Source organism: Schistocerca cancellata, chromosome 3, assembly GCF_023864275.1.
Source record: "Schistocerca cancellata isolate TAMUIC-IGC-003103 chromosome 3, iqSchCanc2.1, whole genome shotgun sequence".
In the NCBI taxonomy this organism is placed as follows: domain Eukaryota; kingdom Metazoa; phylum Arthropoda; class Insecta; order Orthoptera; family Acrididae; genus Schistocerca; species Schistocerca cancellata.
This window is the reverse complement of record NC_064628.1, coordinates 792599780-792620668: the sequence shown is the minus strand read 5'-3', so window position 1 is coordinate 792620668 and position 20889 is coordinate 792599780. Positions and strand designations below refer to the sequence as shown.

Sequence of the window (20889 nt, the reverse complement as noted above, 5' to 3'; positions counted from 1 at the left end):
GCGAGACATGATATTTCGGCAGGCTGCAACTCGCTGCTCCATGTCGTAGTCACACAATTCGTTCATAAACATTGAAGTAAATGCTTTCATTTTAATTTTTTTTTAATGTGGTCATGAATTACTGACAGCGGTACTTGACGTTCAGCTGATCTCTTACGAATGAATTGCACTGGAGACTGCTCAGTCGGTTGAGCGAAGGCGACAGAAGTTTCCCCTCGCGTATACTTATATCCGCTACGCAGCCTGTCTTTGTCACTGCCTGAAACAGAAGCACATTACTGCCAATCAAGCAGGTTTGCTTTACGAGGTGGGGACTTACCAGATCGATCTTTAAACGCACTCATTACCTGTCTGTGGACGGCCGTACACCACTCATACGCTACTAATTGCTTCCCACCAGTGTTACTGTGTTCACTCACATCAGCCATGGCTTCACAACTGAAGCAACTCAGTACTGGAAGTACCAATGCAAAACTGGTCAGTTTCAAAGCAGGGATACCAATTAAACAACTTTAGTTCCCAACAATACAGTGTCAGAGGGATACAAGGACTTCTTCAACACTCTGTAGAAGTAGCGATGTGCGAAAGATGACCTAATTCATAACAAAGATACCTCGTTTCAGTCACTCACCTCTTCTTCGAGGATATCGCCCGCGCTGTGGAAGCGATGGTGCCTCGCTGCGTCCAGTCTCTCTGGAAGGTAATACACCACCTGTAGCAACGAGACAGCATTCAAGCAACCACGTACTGCCCATTGTTGTCTTATATAACGTGTGCCGTGTAGATTCACAATTTAGGTACATAATGCATTAAATTGTCAATAAACTCTGTAACTACCAAAATATTTGGGAGAGAGGAACAAAAATTTCTTTAGACATATCACAATTTTCCCCCCACAATTGATATGAAATTCAACCATACGCTTCAACGAAAACTTATGATTATTAGATACCGACGATCATAAGCTTCAGGATACAGTATGTACAAGTGAAAAGATCGACGTTAAATCGCCGATAATGATAATAACTGCCAATCATCGCCGAGAAGATGTTAAAAGTAAATTTTAAAATGAGCTCCGTGATGCTGTCGTCATTCCGTATCTGGTTCGCCTTCTGGCTAAGGTACACTGATGTCCAAAATTAAAGCAACAAACCGCTATTTCCTCGTCCCGTGTCTAATTCACGTTATAATAGAACACACCGTCAACCAGATGTCGGTACGATCGTGTTTTGCACGGAAGATGGCATTCCGCTTAACGGACAACCACGCAAACTATGACGTCAGGTCACCTATGAAACGCGATAGTGTTTGCCGTGTAGCCCTCCATTCACAATTGCTGTGTACGCAGTCACAAATGGTTCAAATCGTTCTGAGCACTACGGGACTTAACATCTGAGGTCATCAGTCCAATAGACTTAGAACTACTTAATCCTAACTAACCTGCCCTAGGCAGAATTCGAACCTGCGACCGTAGCAGCAGCGCGGTTCCGGACTGAAGCGCCTAGAACCGCTCGGCCGCAACGGCCGGCTCGCAGTCACAGTCGGTGCGGTATGGCACAGAGAAGATGCCTACCAGACTCTCTGCGGTGGAGACCCATAGAAAGAAAGGAAGCAGGACAGTCGCAAACTGATGTGGTCCGATGGCTTAATGTGAATCGTTCTGTTGTTTCTCGGATATGGCGACAGTTTATAGAGACCGAAAGTGTATCCCGAAGACCAGGGCAGGGCCGATCACGTGTGACGGCAGAAAGGGAGGACCGTTATTTGGCTGTAAGGGTACAACAATACCGCCTTAGTAATGCACGGCAACTGGCATCTGAGCTAGCAGCATCCAATGGATGTGTTGTATCGAGGCAAACGACGTGTAGAAAGCTTCGGCAGAGTGGCCTTTACTGTCGGAGTCCTGCTGTATGTCTACCTCTGACGCGTCTTCACAGAAGGGAACGTCTAGAGTGGAGTCATCAACATGCCACCTGGGCGATCGAACAATGGACCAATGTTGTTTTCACATATGGGTGTCGATTTCGTCTAGAGAGTGATTCCCGATGGATTAGTATGTGGAGGGAACGCGATTTCGGGACCCAGACTTGTAGAAAGAGACCGATATCGAGGAAGATCCCTAATGGTGTTGGCAGGGATTATGTTGACCACTTGTACCCCTCTTCATGAAATTGTACGAATGAATCGACACGTTTTAACTGCTGTGAGGTATCGTGACGAGATCTTTGCGGTTGTTGCGATATGCTGTGGGTCCAGACTTCGTATTGATGGACGATAATACTCGACCTCATAGAACAGTGGTGGTTGATTATTTCTTGGATACGGAAGATACTGCAGGCATAGCGTGGCTTGCTCTATCTCCGGATTTGAATCCCATACAGCATGTCTGGGATGCACTAGGGAGATGGCTTGCATCACGTCAGCATCCACCAACCACTTTCCAATACTGCGAGCAGCTCTGCAGGAAGAATGGGCGTTATTGTCTCAACATAAGACTGATGACATCATTCACGGCATGCCCCGTCGTTGTCAGGCCTATATTGCTGCGACAGGTGCTCACGCCCCATACTGAGCACATTAACCAATTGTCGGAATGTGTGTGCAAATCCGTTAAGTTGGAAAAAAACGAAGAACATTTTTGTCTAACTTTATGCATGTTGCAGTTGTTTAGGTTATGTATGCTTTACATTCTTTCTGCTTTACTATCACGTGCTTATACTGTGGGAAAATAAACACGGCCTTGCAAAGCGTCCGTTTGTTGCTTTAATTTTCGACACCAGTGTATTTAGGTGCCATTAACGCTGGCTTCGCTTCCTAACTGACTATGTACCCATGGATGAATACTTTATAATGAAATACACTGCGTGACAAAAAAGGGGAAGACATGAATGTCAATGAAACTTCGTGCACGTATGCACCATTGTCCGGTATTTAAATGATCAGAGTTGTTAGTCCGTGTGACAGGTAGTACGGCCACCAGAGTGCATTAATATGATTCGTGTTTAGTGCTATTCACAGGCGTTTGTAGATAGGTAGGAGTTTGGATTGGATTGTTTGGGGGAGGAGACCAAACAGCGAGGTCATCGGTCTCACCGTATTAGGGAAGGATGGGGAACCTTTCAAAGGAACCATCCTGGCATTTGCCTGAAGAGATTTAAAGAAATCACGGAAAGCCTAAATCAGGTTGGCCGGACGCGGTATGGAACAGTCGTTCTCCAGTCGTCCTCCCCAATGTGAGTCCAGTGTGCTAACCACTCCGCCACCTAGCCCGGTTATTCCCAGGCCTTGTAGGCTCTGCAAGGAGTGTGAAGAGCGTCAGATGTCATCACTGTGAAGGACACAGTGAGGCCGTGTGAGACAGCGTTATCAGCATCTGACAGAGTTCGGAATGGGCCTCATTGTGAGTCTCAATTTCGATGGCTGGTCGTGTCGTGTAATATCCAGATTTGTGGGGCATTCAGATGTGACATTGGCCTGATGCTGGACAGCATGGGAACGTGACAGCAGGCAGACTTGTCGTCAAGGTTCCGGTCGACCACATTGGACCACCACAAGGAAGGATCGCTGTATTGTGCACCGTGTACATCATAACCCTTTCACATCTGCGCTTGTCTCACGACAACAAGTAATATACTCCTTGCAACGTTCTGTGTCATTCCTCCTCATTGGTCGAAAAGTAGTGGCAGCCACAGTGGTGAATCACCGTTCTACATGGTGCCGTTAACATTTCAACAATAAACCGCTGCTTCTGGTATGGTGGTGTGATCAGGAAGGATGGACTGCTGATGAATGACGTCGCATTGTGTTGAGCGATGTATCGTGGTACTACGTTACCCCGCATGGCCACTGTTGGTGAGTATGTTGGCAACCTGGGGAGAAGTCCTAGTCTTCTGATACCTTGGAGGGGCATGGCGTTGTTTCTCCTGGCGTGGGGAGCCGTCGAGGATGACTTCATATCACGGCTTGTGGTGACTAAGGGAACTAGAACCGCACAATTGTACGTCACGGACATCCTGCGTCCTTATGTGTTGAGTATTGTGTATATTGAACCGGGTACCTAGAAACAATGGAGAGGCTTCATCCTGCCTTAGTCCTCAGTGGTTCACAACCCCACAACAGGCCACAGCAGTCCACCCATCCGACGACCGCTCCATCGGATTGCAACAGGGCACACCTCGTTTAACCCAGATAACTCGTTCCCTGTCATCCACGGTCCAGTGGCGTCGCCTTTTAAACCACCTCAAGCATCGCTTAGCATTGGCTACAGAAATGAGTGAGTTATGAGGAGCTGCTCGACCATTCTACCCCATTCTTCTTAACTTCATTAACCAGCCCGCATTCGCCAAGGCACATGGAAAACCGCCTTAAAAACCATCCACAGGCTGACCGGCACACCGGACCTCGACACTAATCCGCCAGGTGAATTCGTGCCAGGGACTGGCACACCTTCCCACTCAGGAAGCAGAGCGATAGACCGCGCGGGTAGCTGGGTGGGCTCCTTATGTGTTACTTTCATACAATGGTATCGTTGTACCATTTTTCAAGTGGATAATTTTGCTCCACGCATGACATGTGTGTCTATGAGCTATTCCTGTGGCCAAGAAGATCCCCAGATGTTTTTCCAATAGAACATGTATGAGACTACTCGGATGTCAACTCTGTCCCAGTGCCAGTATCCTGGATATCAAGGACAAAGTCCAACACTACTGGGCCAGATTGCCTAAGGAGAGGATATAATGGCTTCATTAGAGCTTTCCCAACTGAAGCAGAATATGCATCTATGCCAGAGGGAGTGCAAAGTCATCTGATTAGTGGGCACGTACTTCCGAGTTTTTTTCTAAATCTAATTCGCTTTTTTAGTAACTGAAATAACATAATTCATTGGATTTCAGAAAAGCTGAGTAGTCGCAAAGAAACAGGTACTAGATGTTTTATGGTGCATTTATTCGAAATAACGTATTTTGGGTTCTGCCCTTTATCAGAGTTCCTGGTGTAAACAATACAACAAATAATCAGTTATATATTTTTAAAACACCAAATATTAACTAGAATGTGCAAAATCGAGCTAAGTGTCAGACCCAGTACATACTATTCCGTAGCAAAAATAGCTTTAACAGCTTGCTCCTTACTCATACATTCACGAATCGAAAGGTGTGACATAAACTTGGAAAATGGGAATGTTGGTTGTGAGAAGGACTACGAAAAACTGCTACCTCGGTGCGCTCGCACTTGCTTGGTAAACCACGTTATCCTTTTAAGATAAATAAATATTTACCACTTACAAGAACCTCTAAGAATACATATTATGTTGCATTTAATTTAGTTATTCATCCAGCAAACTATCGCGAGTTATTCCGCTTAATATAAAGGTCCCAGCGTCGGCAATTCACGAATCTGTCACGGGTTGAAAAATAGTTTTAAGATCTGCCTTGTGAGGCTGGCAAATTCTACAAAAACTGAATTAAATGTATGCTGGATGCAGCATTTGAGTCAATGATCAATAAAGCATTTTTGAAACTGTGCAACGGGTGGCTTTCGAAAACAGTTATCTGATTTACCACTCTGTTAATACAACGAAAATGATAGATGTTGCAAATAGGCGCCTGTAGACTTTCTCTGAGAAATATCTGCAGCCTGAATAGAGAGGAAGAATGATAGTTTGTGGAAAAATTGTCTAAAAAAAAAAAACAACAGTCCCTCATGAAACTCGATACAAATGCAGGAAATCTAACCTGAAACGTACATGTACGAAGTCACGCAAATGAAACTGCAATGAAGATGAACATATTGTGGGTAGGGGGAATTGGTAATAATAAAAAAAATCGATATCTGAAGTTATAAAAATATGATGGACCATGACATTAAAATGAAATCGCAGTACCTGGTGCCTACGTTACAACATTTTGATGGTGGAAGACGATTGGTTAAAAAATGGTGCGATTGTGAATGGCGTAAACAAACCTTCTTTTGCCGCAGTTGTTCGTCGTCAGGAAACAGTTGATTGCTGTTTGATTGGGGGTCCCTGTAGCACCTGGCACACAGCATGTCCTCGCTCATTTGTCGTTGTAAGGGTGGTGGTTGGTAACCCTCCGTTGCGCTTCTGGACAGCGCGCCGTATCGATGCTGCAACCAAGATGATGATCAGCTATTTCTCTTGATAACAACTTCCTTTCATATGACTAACATTTTTTATAACAAAGGGAAAACTGTCACCAGATAATGAAGGTACGAATAGAAGTCTGTGGTGGGCTGAGGGGTACAGAGAGAAGAATGGAAGGAGTGGTGGTGTTCGGGGGGGGGGGGGGGGGGAGGGGTTGGGAGGAAAAGTGATGGCTAATGAAAATTTGGAAGATCTGTAAGTCCAGCTCTTACAGTTGCTAACGGTTATGTACTTATGGAAAACTAAAAAAAAACACACCTACAGTCATGCTCGTAAATTAAGGATAATGCTGATACATGGTCGGGATATGATCATGCGGTGCATTTGACCTGCGGTCGTCGCACGGTGGCGCTGACAGCAGTCCACATACGCAGAGGTGTGTTGGTGCATGTCAGAGTACGGCGCAGCGAGTAAGTGTGCAGACGTTTTCAGGCGTGCTAATGGTGACTGTGTGTTGAAAATGGCTCAAAGAACACATATTGTTGACGTTATGAGGGTTAGAATACTAGGGCGACTGGAGGCTGGTCAAACACAGCAGGTCGTAGCACAGGCCCTCGGTGTGCCACAAAATGTGATCTCAAGATTATGGCAACGATTCCAGCAGACAGGAAACGTGTCCAGCCGCTACAGTACGGGACGCCTACAGTGTGAAACACCACAAGAAGACCGATATCTCACCATCAGTGCCCGCAGACGGGCACGGAGTATTGCAAGTAGTCTTGCTCGGGACCTTAGCGCAGCCCCTGGAACAGTTGTCTCTAGACACACAGTCTACAGACGATTGAACAGACATGGCTTATTCGCCCGGAGACCTGCAAGGTGCATTCCACTGACCTCTGGTCACAGGAAAGTCCGTAAAGCCTGGTGTCAAAAACACAGTACACGGTCATTGGAACAGTGGTCGCAGGTTATGTTCACGGACGGGACCAGGTATAGTCTGAACAGTGATTCTAACCGGGTTTTCATCTGGCGTGAACGATGAACCAGATACCAACCGCTTCATGTTCATGTTCCCTCCGCCACACACCGTCAGGTGGCTTGCGGAGTATGGATGTAGATGTAGATGTAGAAAGGGACCTGTGTGGAGGTCGTAGTTTGATGGTGTGGGGTGGGATTATGATTGGTGCACGTACAACCCCGTATGTCTTTGACAGAGGAACTGTAACAGGTCAGGTGTACCGGGACGTCATTTTGCACCAGTATGTCCGCCTTTTACAGGGATGCAGTGGGTCCCACCTTCCTCCTGATGAATGATAACGCACGGCCCCACCGAGCTGCCATCGTGGAGGAGTACCTTGAAACAGAAGACATCAGGCGAATTGAATGGCCTGTCTGTTCTCCAGACCTAAACCCCATCTAGCGCGTCTGGGATGCTCTCGGTCGACGTATCGCTGCACGTCTTCAAACCCCTACGACACTTCAGGAGCTCCGAAAGGCACTGGTGCAAGAATGGGGGGCTATACCCCAGCAACTGCTCGACCACCTGATCCAGAGTATGCCAACCATTTTGCGGCCTGTGTATTTGTGTATGGTGATCATATCCCATACTGATGTCGGGGTACATGCGCAGGAAACAGTGGCGTTCGGTAGCACATGTGTTTCGGGACGGTTTTCTCAACTTATCACCAATACCGTGGACTTACAGTTCTGTGTCGTGTGTGTTCCCCCCTATGTGCCTATGGTATTAGCGCCCGTTTTGTGTAGTGCCACGGTGTGTGACATCACATTCTGCAATTACCCTTAATTTATGAGCATGAGTGTATTTAGGATTATCATATTAGTAAGTGTAATTGCCAGACAATAGTGAAATACAGATACAGTGCCCCGCCGCACACTGTTAACGAAGGCTCGTGCATACAGGTTAGGTTCCCAAGTATGTGAGAGGCTTGAAGACTTCTTAGATAATAGAACACTGTACGTTGCCGTCAACGGCGAATGTTCTTCAGTCACAATAGTATCGTTAGGATTATCCCAGGGAAGTGTGACAGAACCGTTGTTATTCCCTACATACATTAACGAACTGACGGACGGTGTGAGCAGCAACCTGCTGCTGTTTATTTATGATTCTATGATGTACGGGGAAGTGTCGTCGTTAAGTGGGTGTATGCGTATACAAGATGACTTCTAGCTTAGAGCTTGCACTAAACTTGAAGTGAATAGTGTTTCTCGTTGTACACTAGTATACAAGGTTACAAACTACAGGAAATTAACAGTTAGTGTAAAAATACGCATTATTCCTGGAAAGAATTTTAATGTGAATTCTACGCAAGTATCATCTAAGAATTTATTTAATTGACAATCTCGTTAAGATCTCCATATTGAAGACTTAAATGTGAATGTGTTGTAGACTACATAACTATTTATAAAATGATTTTTGTTTTCTGTTATTTTCTGGTATATGAGGTGGTATGTGAAAGCGTTAAAAGTTAAATGCAGTTTGGAAAAAAATGTGGAAAAATATAAGTTAGCGCAGATTAGTAGGGAAAACAATCATGCAATATTCGAATACAGCGTTATTAATGTGCTGCTTGACACAGTCTTGTCGATTAAATATCTAGGGGTAACATTGCGAAGCGATATGGAATGAGAACGTAAGAACGGCAGAAGGGAAGGAGAACGATCGATTTTGGTTTACTGGGACACTTTTAGGAAACTAGCTCATCTTAAAGGGGGTCACGAACAGAAACTAGTGTGACCAGTTCTTGAATACTGATTGTTTGGGATCCCACCAGGTGGTGTTGAAGGAAGACAGCGAAGCAATTCACAGGCGTGCTACTAGATTTGTTACCCGCAGGTGTCGATTAACACCCATGTGTTACGGACACCCTTGGTGAACTCAAGTGGGAATCCCTGGATGGAAGACGTCGTTCGTTTTCGCGTAACACTATTGAGATAATTTATAGAATCGTCATTAGAAGCTGACTGCGGAGCGATTCTATTGCCACCAACGTCTATTTCGCGTAAGGACCACGGAAATAAGATGGCAGAAATTAAGGCTCGTACGGACGGACTTATGACACTCGTTTTTCCCTCGCTCTACTTGTGAGTGGAACCGGAAAGTAAGTAAATGGTAGTGGTGCAAAGTACCCTCCATCACGCAACATACAGTGACTTACGGAGTATGTACATAGATGTGGATGTAGATGTAGATTGGCTGAGAATGCCATGTAGTAGAAGGAACAGGAATGGCGTACATTAAATAAAAATCCCCAGCTTATAACGATTATGTTTGACTTATTGAAAGAGTGCTCTGTTCTTTAAAGCGTAGTACTTTTTTTGTAAATAATGCGACATGCCCGGGTGGCAAAGAGGAGCATTCAATCATTACCTGAATTTAAGCGAGACTGTATTGTGAGACTAAATGGCTTTCGAAGAACTGTCTGAAAAAAATGGAAAATAAGAGTTGCATGTACTGTCGACGACAGGGCAATTAAAGATGGAAAGCAAGGATGCATTGGAGAAGGATAAGGAAGAAAACTGAAGCAACCGTTCAGGCATTTTCCTTAAGCGATTTAGGAAAATCACAGGAAACCTAAATCTGAAGAGCCGGACAGGAAGTTGAACCACTGTCATACCGAATGCCACTCTGTCACGTCAGAACTGCTCAGAACTTGGGGCATTAAAGGTCAGAGGCGTATCTATGCTGGGGACGGTAGCCGGTGTAAGGTATATATGTTCGTTGACCTGATCCCAGATGATATCAATACAATTTTCTTCTGGATTGTCGTATCAGACGAGCAGTCATTGATTGTTGCACGGTTATGTTTTATTTCTATTTTTGACCAGAAAATGTCTGTTTGGTTGAAGAGCAGATGCTTTGAGGAGGCCAATAAGGAGTGCTCCGATTGGTTGCACGCTGACCTAGAATGATAAAGCCCGCATCTCGTGGTCGTGCGGTAGCGTTCTCGCTTCCCACGCCCGGGTTCCCGGGTTCGATTCCCGTCGGGGTCAGGGATTTTCTCTGCCTCGTATAGTACATTCATAAAAGACAGACACGCAACATTGGCCTAACGAACTAATCGATACTTTTTAACCTGCAGTAATACAAGTTTTGTCATTAACCTGCCTCTATACACTATGTTTGTTTTCCATTCTGCTTCGGGGATAGTAAAAATTTCGAGTTTCAGTTCTCTGTATAATGTGATAACCAAGATGACAAAGCATAAATCCACATGATAGACTTGTTAGAGACTCACCTCGTCCTCCAGAACGTCGCCATCACTGTGGAAGCGGTGCTGTCTCACGGCATTCCCCCTGTCGGAACGACGCGCTGCCGCCTGCAAAATTGCAGTGACATCTGTTTACAAAGTGGCGGATATCTCGTTAGACACGACTACATTACCTTCTTCCATGGCTGAAAAAGTTATTTATCAACAATAGAATATAAAAAATCTGAGAAGGATTACAGTTGAAGGGCACGTGATGTATCTGGAAAGAGTTCAGATCACCCTCAGACCACAGACATCACATTTCAGAGTGGAATTCTACACGATACAGTCACATAAATGTGACCACCGCCTATGTTGGACGTCAGCATGCAATAACCACTCACAGACGGCAGGTGGCTGACTAGCTGTGGAAGATATGCGAGGGTCACTCCAAAAAAATGCACACTGTTTTTGTAAAAATACAGTTTTCATTCTGCATGTGTGAAAGTTCTACAGTGTGTAGATACATCCTTCCCGCTTGTTTTCAAACTTAGTTCAACCTGTTCCCGTGAGTGGCACCGTCACAGCATGTCTTCAAGATGGCGGTACACTTGACGTTCGTCAGAAGCAACGTGCTGTCATAAAATTTCTGTGCTGTGAAAACGAGACAGTGGGAAACATCCACAAGACGTTGAAAAAGAAGTATGGAGATGCTGCTGTCGATCGCAGTACAGTTAGTCGGTGGGCAAGCAGGCAATATTGAGGATTGTCCTCGCAGCGGCAGGCCTCGTACTGCACACACTCCAGACATTGTGCAGAGAGTTAACGAACTGGTGACTGTTGACAGATGCATCACAGTGAACGAATTGTCACGCTACGTTGGGATAGGGGAAGGAAGTGTTTGCAGAATACTGAAAGTGTTGGCGTTAGAAAAAGGTTTGTGCCAGGTTTGTTCCCAGGATGTTGACAGTGGCTCACAAAGAAACAAGAAAAACGGTATGCAGCGAACTTTGGAACAGTATGGGAATGGTGGAGATGAATTTCTTGGAAGAACTGTGACAGGTGATGAAACATGGCTCCATCATTTTTCATCAGAGACGAAGAGGCAATCAATGGAGTGGCATCATGCAAACTCACCCAAGAAAGAAAAAAATTCAAAACCACACGTTCTGCTGGAAAAGTAATGGCTATGGTGTTTTTCGATTCCGAAGTACTCTTGCTGGTGGACATCATGCCAAGTGGAACCACCATAAATTCTGATGAATATGTGAGGACACTGAAGAAACTTCAAGCTCGACTGAGTTGTGTTCGACCACATCGGCAAATGCAGGATGTTTTGCTGTTGCAAGACAATGCACAGCCACATGTCAGTCAAAAAACCTTGGAAGCGATCATAAAACTCGGTTGGACAACACTGAAACACCCGCCTTACAGACCTGATCTGGCTCCATATGACTATCATCTCTATGGGAAACTGAAAGACTCTCTTCGTGGAACAAGGTTTGAAGATGATGACTCACTTGTGCACACTGCCAAACAGTGGCTCCAACAGGTTGGAGGTTGGTCCAGAATTTTACTGTGTGGGTATACATGCGCTGGTTCCAAGATGGCGTAAGGCAGTGGAGAGGGATGTAAATTATGTGGAGAAATGAAAATATTGTTCCTAAAGGATGTGTCTACACACTGTAAAACTTTCAAACATGTAGAATAAAAGATGGATTTTAAAAAAAATAGCGTGCATTTCTTTTGGAGTGACCCTTGTATAAAGTGTGTTTGATGGATGTGGAAAAAAGTGAAGTCGTTGTCATAATACAGAAACGGAGTGATTTACCTGACGGCCAAAAGGGCATATCAATTGCTTTCAACCAAGGGTGAAGGCATTTCCAAAAGAGCTAAGTTTGTAAACTGTTCGCATGCCACCGTGGTTGAAGTACAGGGTGTCCCAAAAAGAATGACCCAATTTTAAATAGAATTATTTATTAGGAAGAAGGGCTTAACACAAACAAATTACTCAGAAAAGACAGTTCATAAAACTCCATCATAAATGTTCAATAGGTCCTCCATTGGCTGCATGGACGACATCTAGCCGATAGCCGAATTAATCCCAAACTGAGCATAAAGTGTCTTCTGTCACTGACGCTACAGCGGCTGATATTTTGGTTTTTAGTTCATCAGTGTCACGAGGTAAGGGAGGAACGTAAACACATTGTTTAACATATCCCCACAGGAAGAAAAAATGGTTCAAATGGCTCTGAGCACTATGGGAGTCAACATCTGAGGTAATCAGTCCCCTAGAACTTAGAACTACCTAAACCTAACTAACCTAAGGACGTCACACACATCCATGGCCAAGGCAGGATTCGAACCTGCGACCGTAGCGGTTGCGCGGTTCCAAACTGAAGTGCCTAGAACCGCACGGCCACTCCGGCCGGCTTGCCTGGATGATCTCGTCATTCTGGAAAGCACACTCAATCAGCACAAGTACCCATCTGCCCTTGGGTACCATGTCCACCCCTACATTCAGTTCGTTTTTGCTCCGCTCGATGGCATCCGCGAGCAGGACAATGCAACATATCACACAGCTTGCAGAGTTCGTGCGTGGTTCGAACAGGAGCAGCGTATTTACATGGCCACCAGACTCGCCACATTTAAACATAATTGAAAATCTGGGGACCGCCTCGATCGGAATTTTCGCACTGTGGATCGTCAACCGAGAAGCCTACCGCAGCTGGCGACGGCGCTGGAGTTGGTATGGCCCCACATGCCTGTCAGTACCCTCCAGAACTTCATTAACTCTCTTTCAGCACGACTCGCTGCGGTCCACGCTGCAAAATATTGTTATTCACGCTTTTGACAGATGGTCACATTAATGTGGCTAGACAGTGTATCTCAATTCTGCGATACAGCTTCTTGCCAAAACGATACAAATGAAAGAGAGGCACAAATTGCTATAAAATGTATATTTTGAGATAGGAAACTTAAATGCTGGAAACTACTTTTTTTATCTCAGAGCATTGATTTTGTGAAAATTTATGCCATTCTGTCGCCTGTGTCATTTTGAAACGATAGTTTAGGAACAGGCAGTGCATATAATCCGAGTAGGTGCTTGTAAGGATTTAAGCCACGATCTACAAGAAAGATAAAAAGATAAAGCTGTCATCAATATCGCATTGCTTTACTACGCCTGGTTCTATTGGTGATGCATCCCTCAAATTTCTCAGCTGATTTACCCAGCCAGTTATAAGGGGCCTACAGTTTTACAAGGACTCAGAACCATGACCGTGTTTGACATTTTTCACATTAACAAATCATATTCAGATGTGGAGGAAGCGATAAATGTGAGAAAACTTCGTAGTACAGGCTGGGACTCCACCTTTGGATCATACTGCCACAGTAAACAAAGAAATTCGTTTCTCGATACAAAAAATGGTTCAAATGGCTCTGAGCACTATGGGCCTCAACATCTGAGGTCATGAGTCGCCTAGAACTTAGAACTACTTAAACCTAACTAACCAAGAACACCCACACATACATACCCGAGGCACGATTCGAACCTGCGACCGTAGCGGTCGCGCGGTTCCAGACTGTAGCGCCTAGAACCACTCGGCTACTCTCGGCCGGCGGACTCGAATAATGTCTGGAGGGAACTGACACCATAAAGCCTGAAGGGCTGCCCATAAATCTGTAAGAGTACGAAGAGATGGCGATCTCTTCTGAACAGCACGTTGCAAAGCATCCCAGAGCGATCAATGTCTGGGGTGACTGGAGCCACTGTGTAGCAATTCCGGACGTGTGGGGTGTCATATTGTCCAGCTGGAATTCCGCAAGTCCGTCGGAATGCACAATGGATATGAATGTATGCAGGTGATCATTCTGGATGTTTACGTACGTGTCACCTGTCAGAGTCGTATCTAGACGTATTAGAGGTTCCATATCACTCCAACTGCACACGCCCCACACTATTGCAGATTCTCCACCAGCTTGAACAGTTCCCTGCTGACATGCAGGGTCCATGGATTCATGAGTTCGTCTCCATAACCGTACACGTCCATCCGCTCGATACAATTTGAAACGAGACTCTTCCGACCAGGCAACATTGTTCCAGTCATCAACAGTCCAATGTCGGTGTTGACGGGCCCAGGCAAGGCGTAAAGCTTTGGGTCGTGCAGTCATCAAGGGTAAACGCGTGGACCATCGGCTCCGAAAGCCCATATCGATGATACTTGTTGATGGTCCTGCATTGAAATCTGCAGCAATTTGCGGAAGGGTTGCACGCAGAAGTGCCGCAACACGACGTGGCATGGACTCGAATAATGGTTCAAATGGCTATGAGCACTATGCGACTTAACTTCTGAGGTCATCAGTCCCCTAGAACTTAGAACTACTTAAACCTAACTAACCTAAGAACATCACACACATCCAGGCGCGAGGCAGGATTCGAACCTGAGACCGTAGCAGTCGCGCGGTTCCGGACTGAAGCTCCTAGAACCGCTCGGCTACCTCGGCTGGCCTCTCGATACAATTTGCCATATTTACAATTAGTTGCTCTGGCGTTAACGGAAAATGTTTCCTACCTTCTTGCTCCAGCTGGAGACGAACCTGAAAACGCTCGAACACTATCTCACGCAAATAAATATTTCAAAACTGAATGGTTGCAGTTATCTGTATTTATATTCAATTAATACGCAGTCACGTGTTCTGCAATATCCATACTGGATCAGCTTAACATGGATTTGTAGTCTGGCAAGTATCTGCTTAGCCGCTGAGACAAGCATCAACTAATGCACATTTCAAAATAATATAGAAAAACTACAAATAAACTACAAGTAAGCAGAGGCGGAAGGTTACAGGAAAGGAGCTTACAGAGAGACGAGAGATTACAGTTAAGGCGCGGAAACAGAAGGAAACAGTGCAGAGTGAAGATGGCCTGCCATATACACCATCAAGTGTCATAATAAATTTGAATATTTCGTTTCTATAATTATAGCAGTTAAGAAAGGGTTCATCTGCAGCGTCTCCTTCTCTCATTTTTGTGTACCAAGCAAGTGTTACACAACAAATACCGCGAGAGGCTGCCGTCACACAGGCACAAACGCTCTTCTCGAAACTCTCATTGTTCTGCAGCAGCCTCCAGATGGCGCTCATCCATACTTCCTGCTTCTGCGCTACTTCCTCCAGCGCATCGGACACGTCCGCTGCAGGGACTGCTATAGCGGACTACTTTGTACGGGAGACATGGGAATCTTTCCACCAACAGGCATGAAAACATGATACACGGACATTCAGACAGTTCCTGACGAGCATTTAAAGAGTTCATTTCAGAGCTTACAGTCCTCTATGTGCAGTTCCTTGAGGACAGCATCCCGACTTCGCAATCGGTATTCATCAGAGTAATTGGACTATTAAGAATGACTACAACATTATTATTAGTAACAGAGAAAACGTCACAGATTGCCAAGAGACAGCAAAATTATTTGGATATCATTCTGTTAGATAGGACATCTAGTGCTGCACATCAAATTTCTTCAAAGTTAAGTACCATTTGTAACATATTTTTAATAAATATTGTTGGTGATTTCTTATTGTTTTGCCACATTTATGTTATAGTGTGCCCTGCCAGAAAAGTGTTTAATAATCATGGCGTGCAATGGCTACCTAAAAGAAACTGTACCTGGGAAACATTTTTCTCCCACTATGGGTGTGGGCCGAATTAATTGTAGCATTCAGTTATTACATTCACAACACTCACTCAGCACCATTCTTCCTTTATTGAAGTTATTTTAACCACAAGATTATGTGTATTTTTGTCGCAAAACTAATTTTGTTTTCTCGAAATAAAACATCATTAGTGGTGGAATTTTATGTCCGATTTTCGTTCACATCAGGAAACGCCATCTACTCGCACGTTTTTGAGGTATTCCATCCTTCAGCACTGTCTTTTTCCCCGCCTGCTTTGTGGAACTGTGCACTTCTTGAAGTGAACCAAAACACAATGTACAACCGCTATTGTTTTCTACACTGTTGTGTTTTACTTCAAGAAATTCATAGCTCCCTACAGCATTGTGGGGTAGGGAAACAACATCGCCAAGCGATGGAATATATCAAAAACATGCGAGCAGACGGCGTTTCCTGATGTGAACGAAAAACAGAAATATTATTCCATCACTGATGATGTTTTACTTCAATAAAATGAAAAAAATTTGCATTTTCCTGTAGTTGCAAAGAGGGATTTAAAATACGAGGGGCGTTCAATAAATAATGCAACACATTTTTTTCTCCACCAATTTCGGTTGTAAAACTGCGGAATTTGTTATGGGACAAGGTAGAATAGTCTTGCTTCAGACCCTATAGTTACATAAAGTTCCGATAGGTGGCGGCGCTATACATAGCCTCCAAAATGGTGTCTGTAATGGAAATGCCTTCCTAGCAGAGACCAGTCATTGAGTTTTTTTTCGGCGGAAGACCAGAGCATTTCAGAATATCTAAGGAGACCTGGCGGCAAACAACAGCACGTTGAGTCGTTGGGCGAGACGTCTGCCATTATCGCGACAAGGCTGCTCAGACCTGTCCGATCTTCAGCATGCTGGCCGGCCGCATGCAGCTGTGACTCCTGCTATGTTGGAACGTGTAGACAATTTCATTCGAGATGATCGACGGATCAAAATCAAACACTTCGCAGTACAAGGCCTCACAAGCCTGCGTACCAGAGAGGGGCTCATAAAACTTCGCTGGACTGTTCGTTCTCATCCACCCTACAGCCCACATCTCGCACCTTCCATCTGTTAGGCCCAGTGAAGGATGCAATCCGTCGCGCGGTTAGAGGCGCCGTGTCAGGGATTGCGCGGTCCCTCCCGCCGGAGGTTCGAGTCCTCTCTCGGGCATGGCTTACAAGGAGACGGCACGGCCGTGGGGTCGCGGGTTTGTCCGAGATTTTGTGTGGTGAAAGAGGACTCCTAACACCTCAAGTGGTTAAAATATTAGGGCGCACTACTCGGAAAATCCCGGGAAAGAATCAATCCAAAGTTCCTTAGGTGCCTTATGAGTATAAAATGTTAGTCCATTTCCGACCCGCCGTCTGGCCTACATTGTTAGCGCTCGGATCCTTACGCCAGAGGTCTTGGGTTCGATTCCTCCTGCGGCACTTTTTTTTTCTTCTGTTGCTTGCAGAAGTGCTGCGCATTGTTACAGAAGAATCGTGGAATTAATTCCCGGGAAGACTGTATAAAAATTCATTCCATAATTCACCGTCAATTATCGTCACCAATATTCCGAGACATGATTCAATATGCCTGGTTTGCCTCAAAATTATCAGAAACTCAAAACATTTTCGTAAATGTTAATGGGGCATGTTTTTGTACAGATTTATTGCAAACGCTCTGTGATTGAAAAATATCCGCCTTTATATGTTGCGCAAGATGTCGAAAAAATTATTGCTTTGTTTGTTTTTACGATACTTAGCACTGCGGTTCTTGTTTATAATTATTATATGTATAAAAACTAAATGTTTCCCAATCGACTTTGTTATTCTGATTAAAAACCCAATGTTTCCCCTCATATAATTTACAATTAAAAATGGAAAATCCACCACCATGAATTGTGTTGTTGGACAAAATGAAAATAATTTTTATTCAATAATGAGACTAATTTGTTAAAGATAATGTAGGTTTGCAAAACTTTCTGAATAATTGGTGGAATAACAAAAGAAAATGATAGAGATGAAAAAAAGTGCCAGAGGAGGAATCGAACCCGAGACCTCTGGGGTAAGACTCCGGGGCCTAAACATCTACGCCAGACGGCGGTGCGGCAATGGACTAACATTTTATACTCATAAGGCACCTAAGAAACTTTGGATCGACTTTTCCCGGGATTTTCCGGGTAGTACGTCCTAATATTTTAACCACGTGAGGTGTTAGAAGTTCTCTTTCACCATACAAAATTTCGGACAAATCCCCGACCCCACGGTCTCGCCGTCTCCTTGTTAGTTTAAGTTAGTTTAAGTAGTGTGTAAGTCTAAGGACCGATGACCTGAGCAGTTTGGTCCCTTAGGTATTCACGAACATTTGATACACTCCGCGGGAAGCAACACAAAAAGGATGGGGAGGTTATTAGTGTAGCAAGACGTTGGCTTCGACATTGACCAATAGAGTAGTGCCATCCGGACATAGAGGCCCTTCAAGCAAGGTGGCGTAAGGCAGTCGCATTAAATAGAGATTATGCTGAAAAATAGGGTTTTGCAGTCAAAAGAGGGGGGATAATATGTCGTACGGGAAACCTGAATTAAACCATTTACTTTCATGAAAAAAAGTTGAGTTACTTATTGAACGCCTCTCGCAGTTTCAAAAATTATACAGCAACTGCGGACATTATGGCCAAACTAATGCACCATATCCCCTTTTTCCTGTCGCTTTCGCTCGTCAACTGCGTTAGAACATTTCGTATGTTTTTCACGAGAAACAGCACACTAGTACCAACCCTGAGTGGCGGCGACTGCTCAACAGCGTAGGGCAGGTTCTCGGTCGACTGGGAGCCTCTGTAGCGTCTAGCTGGCGGAGCCTCGTCGAGCGCCGACTGGCGGACTGCTGTACGAAGATCTGCCGCAGAACCACCGTACGCCGGCCCAAACTGCAGCTGCAAACAAGGTAATGGAGTTCTGAGCAGGGGGCCCAGCATTGCCTAGTGGAGACTGAAAAGGGGAGCGAGAGGGGTCTACAATAATGTAATTACTGGTGCTTGAGGATTTATCTGATGACATGATACAAGAAGAAAAGCAAGTCGATAGGAAGAGATAGGGGACAGAATATTAGAATCAGGATTTAGGAGGCAGAAGGGATAGATATCATTCCATCGGAATTTCTAAAATCATTGGGGGAAGTGGCCATAAAACGATTATTCACGTTGGTGGTAGAGTTTATGAGACTGGCTATGTACCATAAAACTTTCGGAAAGACGTCATCCACATAATTCCCAAGGCTGTAAGAGCCGAAGAAAGCGTGAATTATCGCACAATTAGTTTAACAGCGCATGCATTCAAGTTGCTGACAAGAATAATGTGCAGAAGAATGGAAAAGAAAATTGAGAATCTGTTAGATGACGATCAGTTAGGCTTTAGGAAAGGTAAAAGCACCAGAGAGGCAGTTCTGACGTTGTGGTTGATGATGGAAGCGAGACTAAAGAAAAATCAAGACACGTTCATAGGATTTGTCGCCCTGTAAAAAGGGATCGACAATGTAAAATGGTGTAAGATGTTGAAATCCTAAGAAAAATATGGGTAAGAAATACGGAAAGACGGTCATGTACAATATGTACAAGAACCAAGAGCGCACAATAAGAGCGGAAGACCAAGAACAAAGTGTTCGGATTAAAAAGGGTGTAATACAGGGATGTAGTCTTTCGTCCCTGCTATTTAATCCATACGTCGAACAAACAACGATGGAAATAAAAGAAACGTTCGAGCATGAAATTAAAAATCAAGTTGAAAGGATATCACTGTTAAGATTCTCTGATGACATTTCTATCCTCAGTGCAAGTGAAGAAAAATTATAGATTGTTCTTTAAAGAATGAACAGTCTAATGAGTACGGAATATGGACTGACAGTAAATCGAAGAAAGACGAAAGTAATGAGAAATAGCAGAAATGAGTACAGCGAGAAACTTAACGTCCTAATTGGTGATCAACAAAGCGGGTGAATTTGAGGACTTCTCCTACCTAGGCAGTAAAATTACCTATGACTGTCGGAGCAAGGAGGCCATTAAAAGCAGACTAGCACTGACAAAAAGGGCATTCGTGTCCTCTAGTATCAAATGTAGATCTTAATTTGAGCAGAAAATTTCTAAGAATGTACATTTGGAGCATAGCAATGTATGGCAGTGAGGCATCGACAGTGGCAAAACCAGAACAGAAGAGAAGCGAAGCATTTGAGAGGCGGCGCTACAAAATGTTGAAAATTAGGTAGTCTGGTAAAGTAAGGTATGAGGAGGTTCTTTGGAGAATCGGCGAACAAAAGGAATATATGGAAAACGTTGACAAGAACAGACAGGATGACAGGACATCTGTTAAGACATCAGGGAATAACTTCCATGGTACTAAAGAGTCATATAGAGGGTAAAACCTGCAGAGAAAGACAGAGGTTGGGATACATTGAACAAATAATTGAGGATGTAGGTTGCAAGTGCTACTCTGAGATGAAAAGATTGGCACAGGAGAGCAGTTCGTGGCGAGCTGCGTCAAACCAGTTAGAAGACTGATGACTAAAATAACAAAAAGAATAAAATTTTTACAAACTTCTCTGTTACTACTGGGCAGAATCTACTGCTTCGTCAGCTCGTCATTCGTAAACTGTTTGATAACATTTTTAGGACTGTAAATCGACAAACTCCTTACCTGGAAGAAACACTGCAATAAACATACAAATAACCACTCGAACTTATTCTGTCCACATTCCCAAATCAAAGAACGGACTCTTGAAACAGACTAATAACCTTTTTCGGTAGATGGAAGTCAATAGCTTGCAAATACTTATCGAAAATCACATCAGCTGCTATAAATACCTACAGTGTTGCTACGACAAATAATCATCAGGC

General features: G+C 44.3%; 1 protein-coding gene across 1 annotated transcript in view; it reads right to left on the bottom strand.

Annotated features, from left to right (window-relative positions):
• The window catches only part of LOC126176569 (proton channel OtopLc-like), a 180132-nt gene extending 161154 nt beyond the window's left edge, over nucleotides 1-18978 (bottom strand). The window contains exons 1-4 of the mRNA XM_049923730.1: nucleotides 18781-18978; nucleotides 10357-10437; nucleotides 5962-6123; nucleotides 632-712 (exon numbers count right to left, since the gene is read on the bottom strand). Coding sequence (XP_049779687.1) covers nucleotides 632-712; nucleotides 5962-6123; nucleotides 10357-10437; nucleotides 18781-18978 — 522 coding nt within the window. The remainder of the gene's footprint in view (nucleotides 1-631; nucleotides 713-5961; nucleotides 6124-10356; nucleotides 10438-18780) is intronic.
• Nucleotides 18979-20889: the final 1911 nt, after the last annotated feature.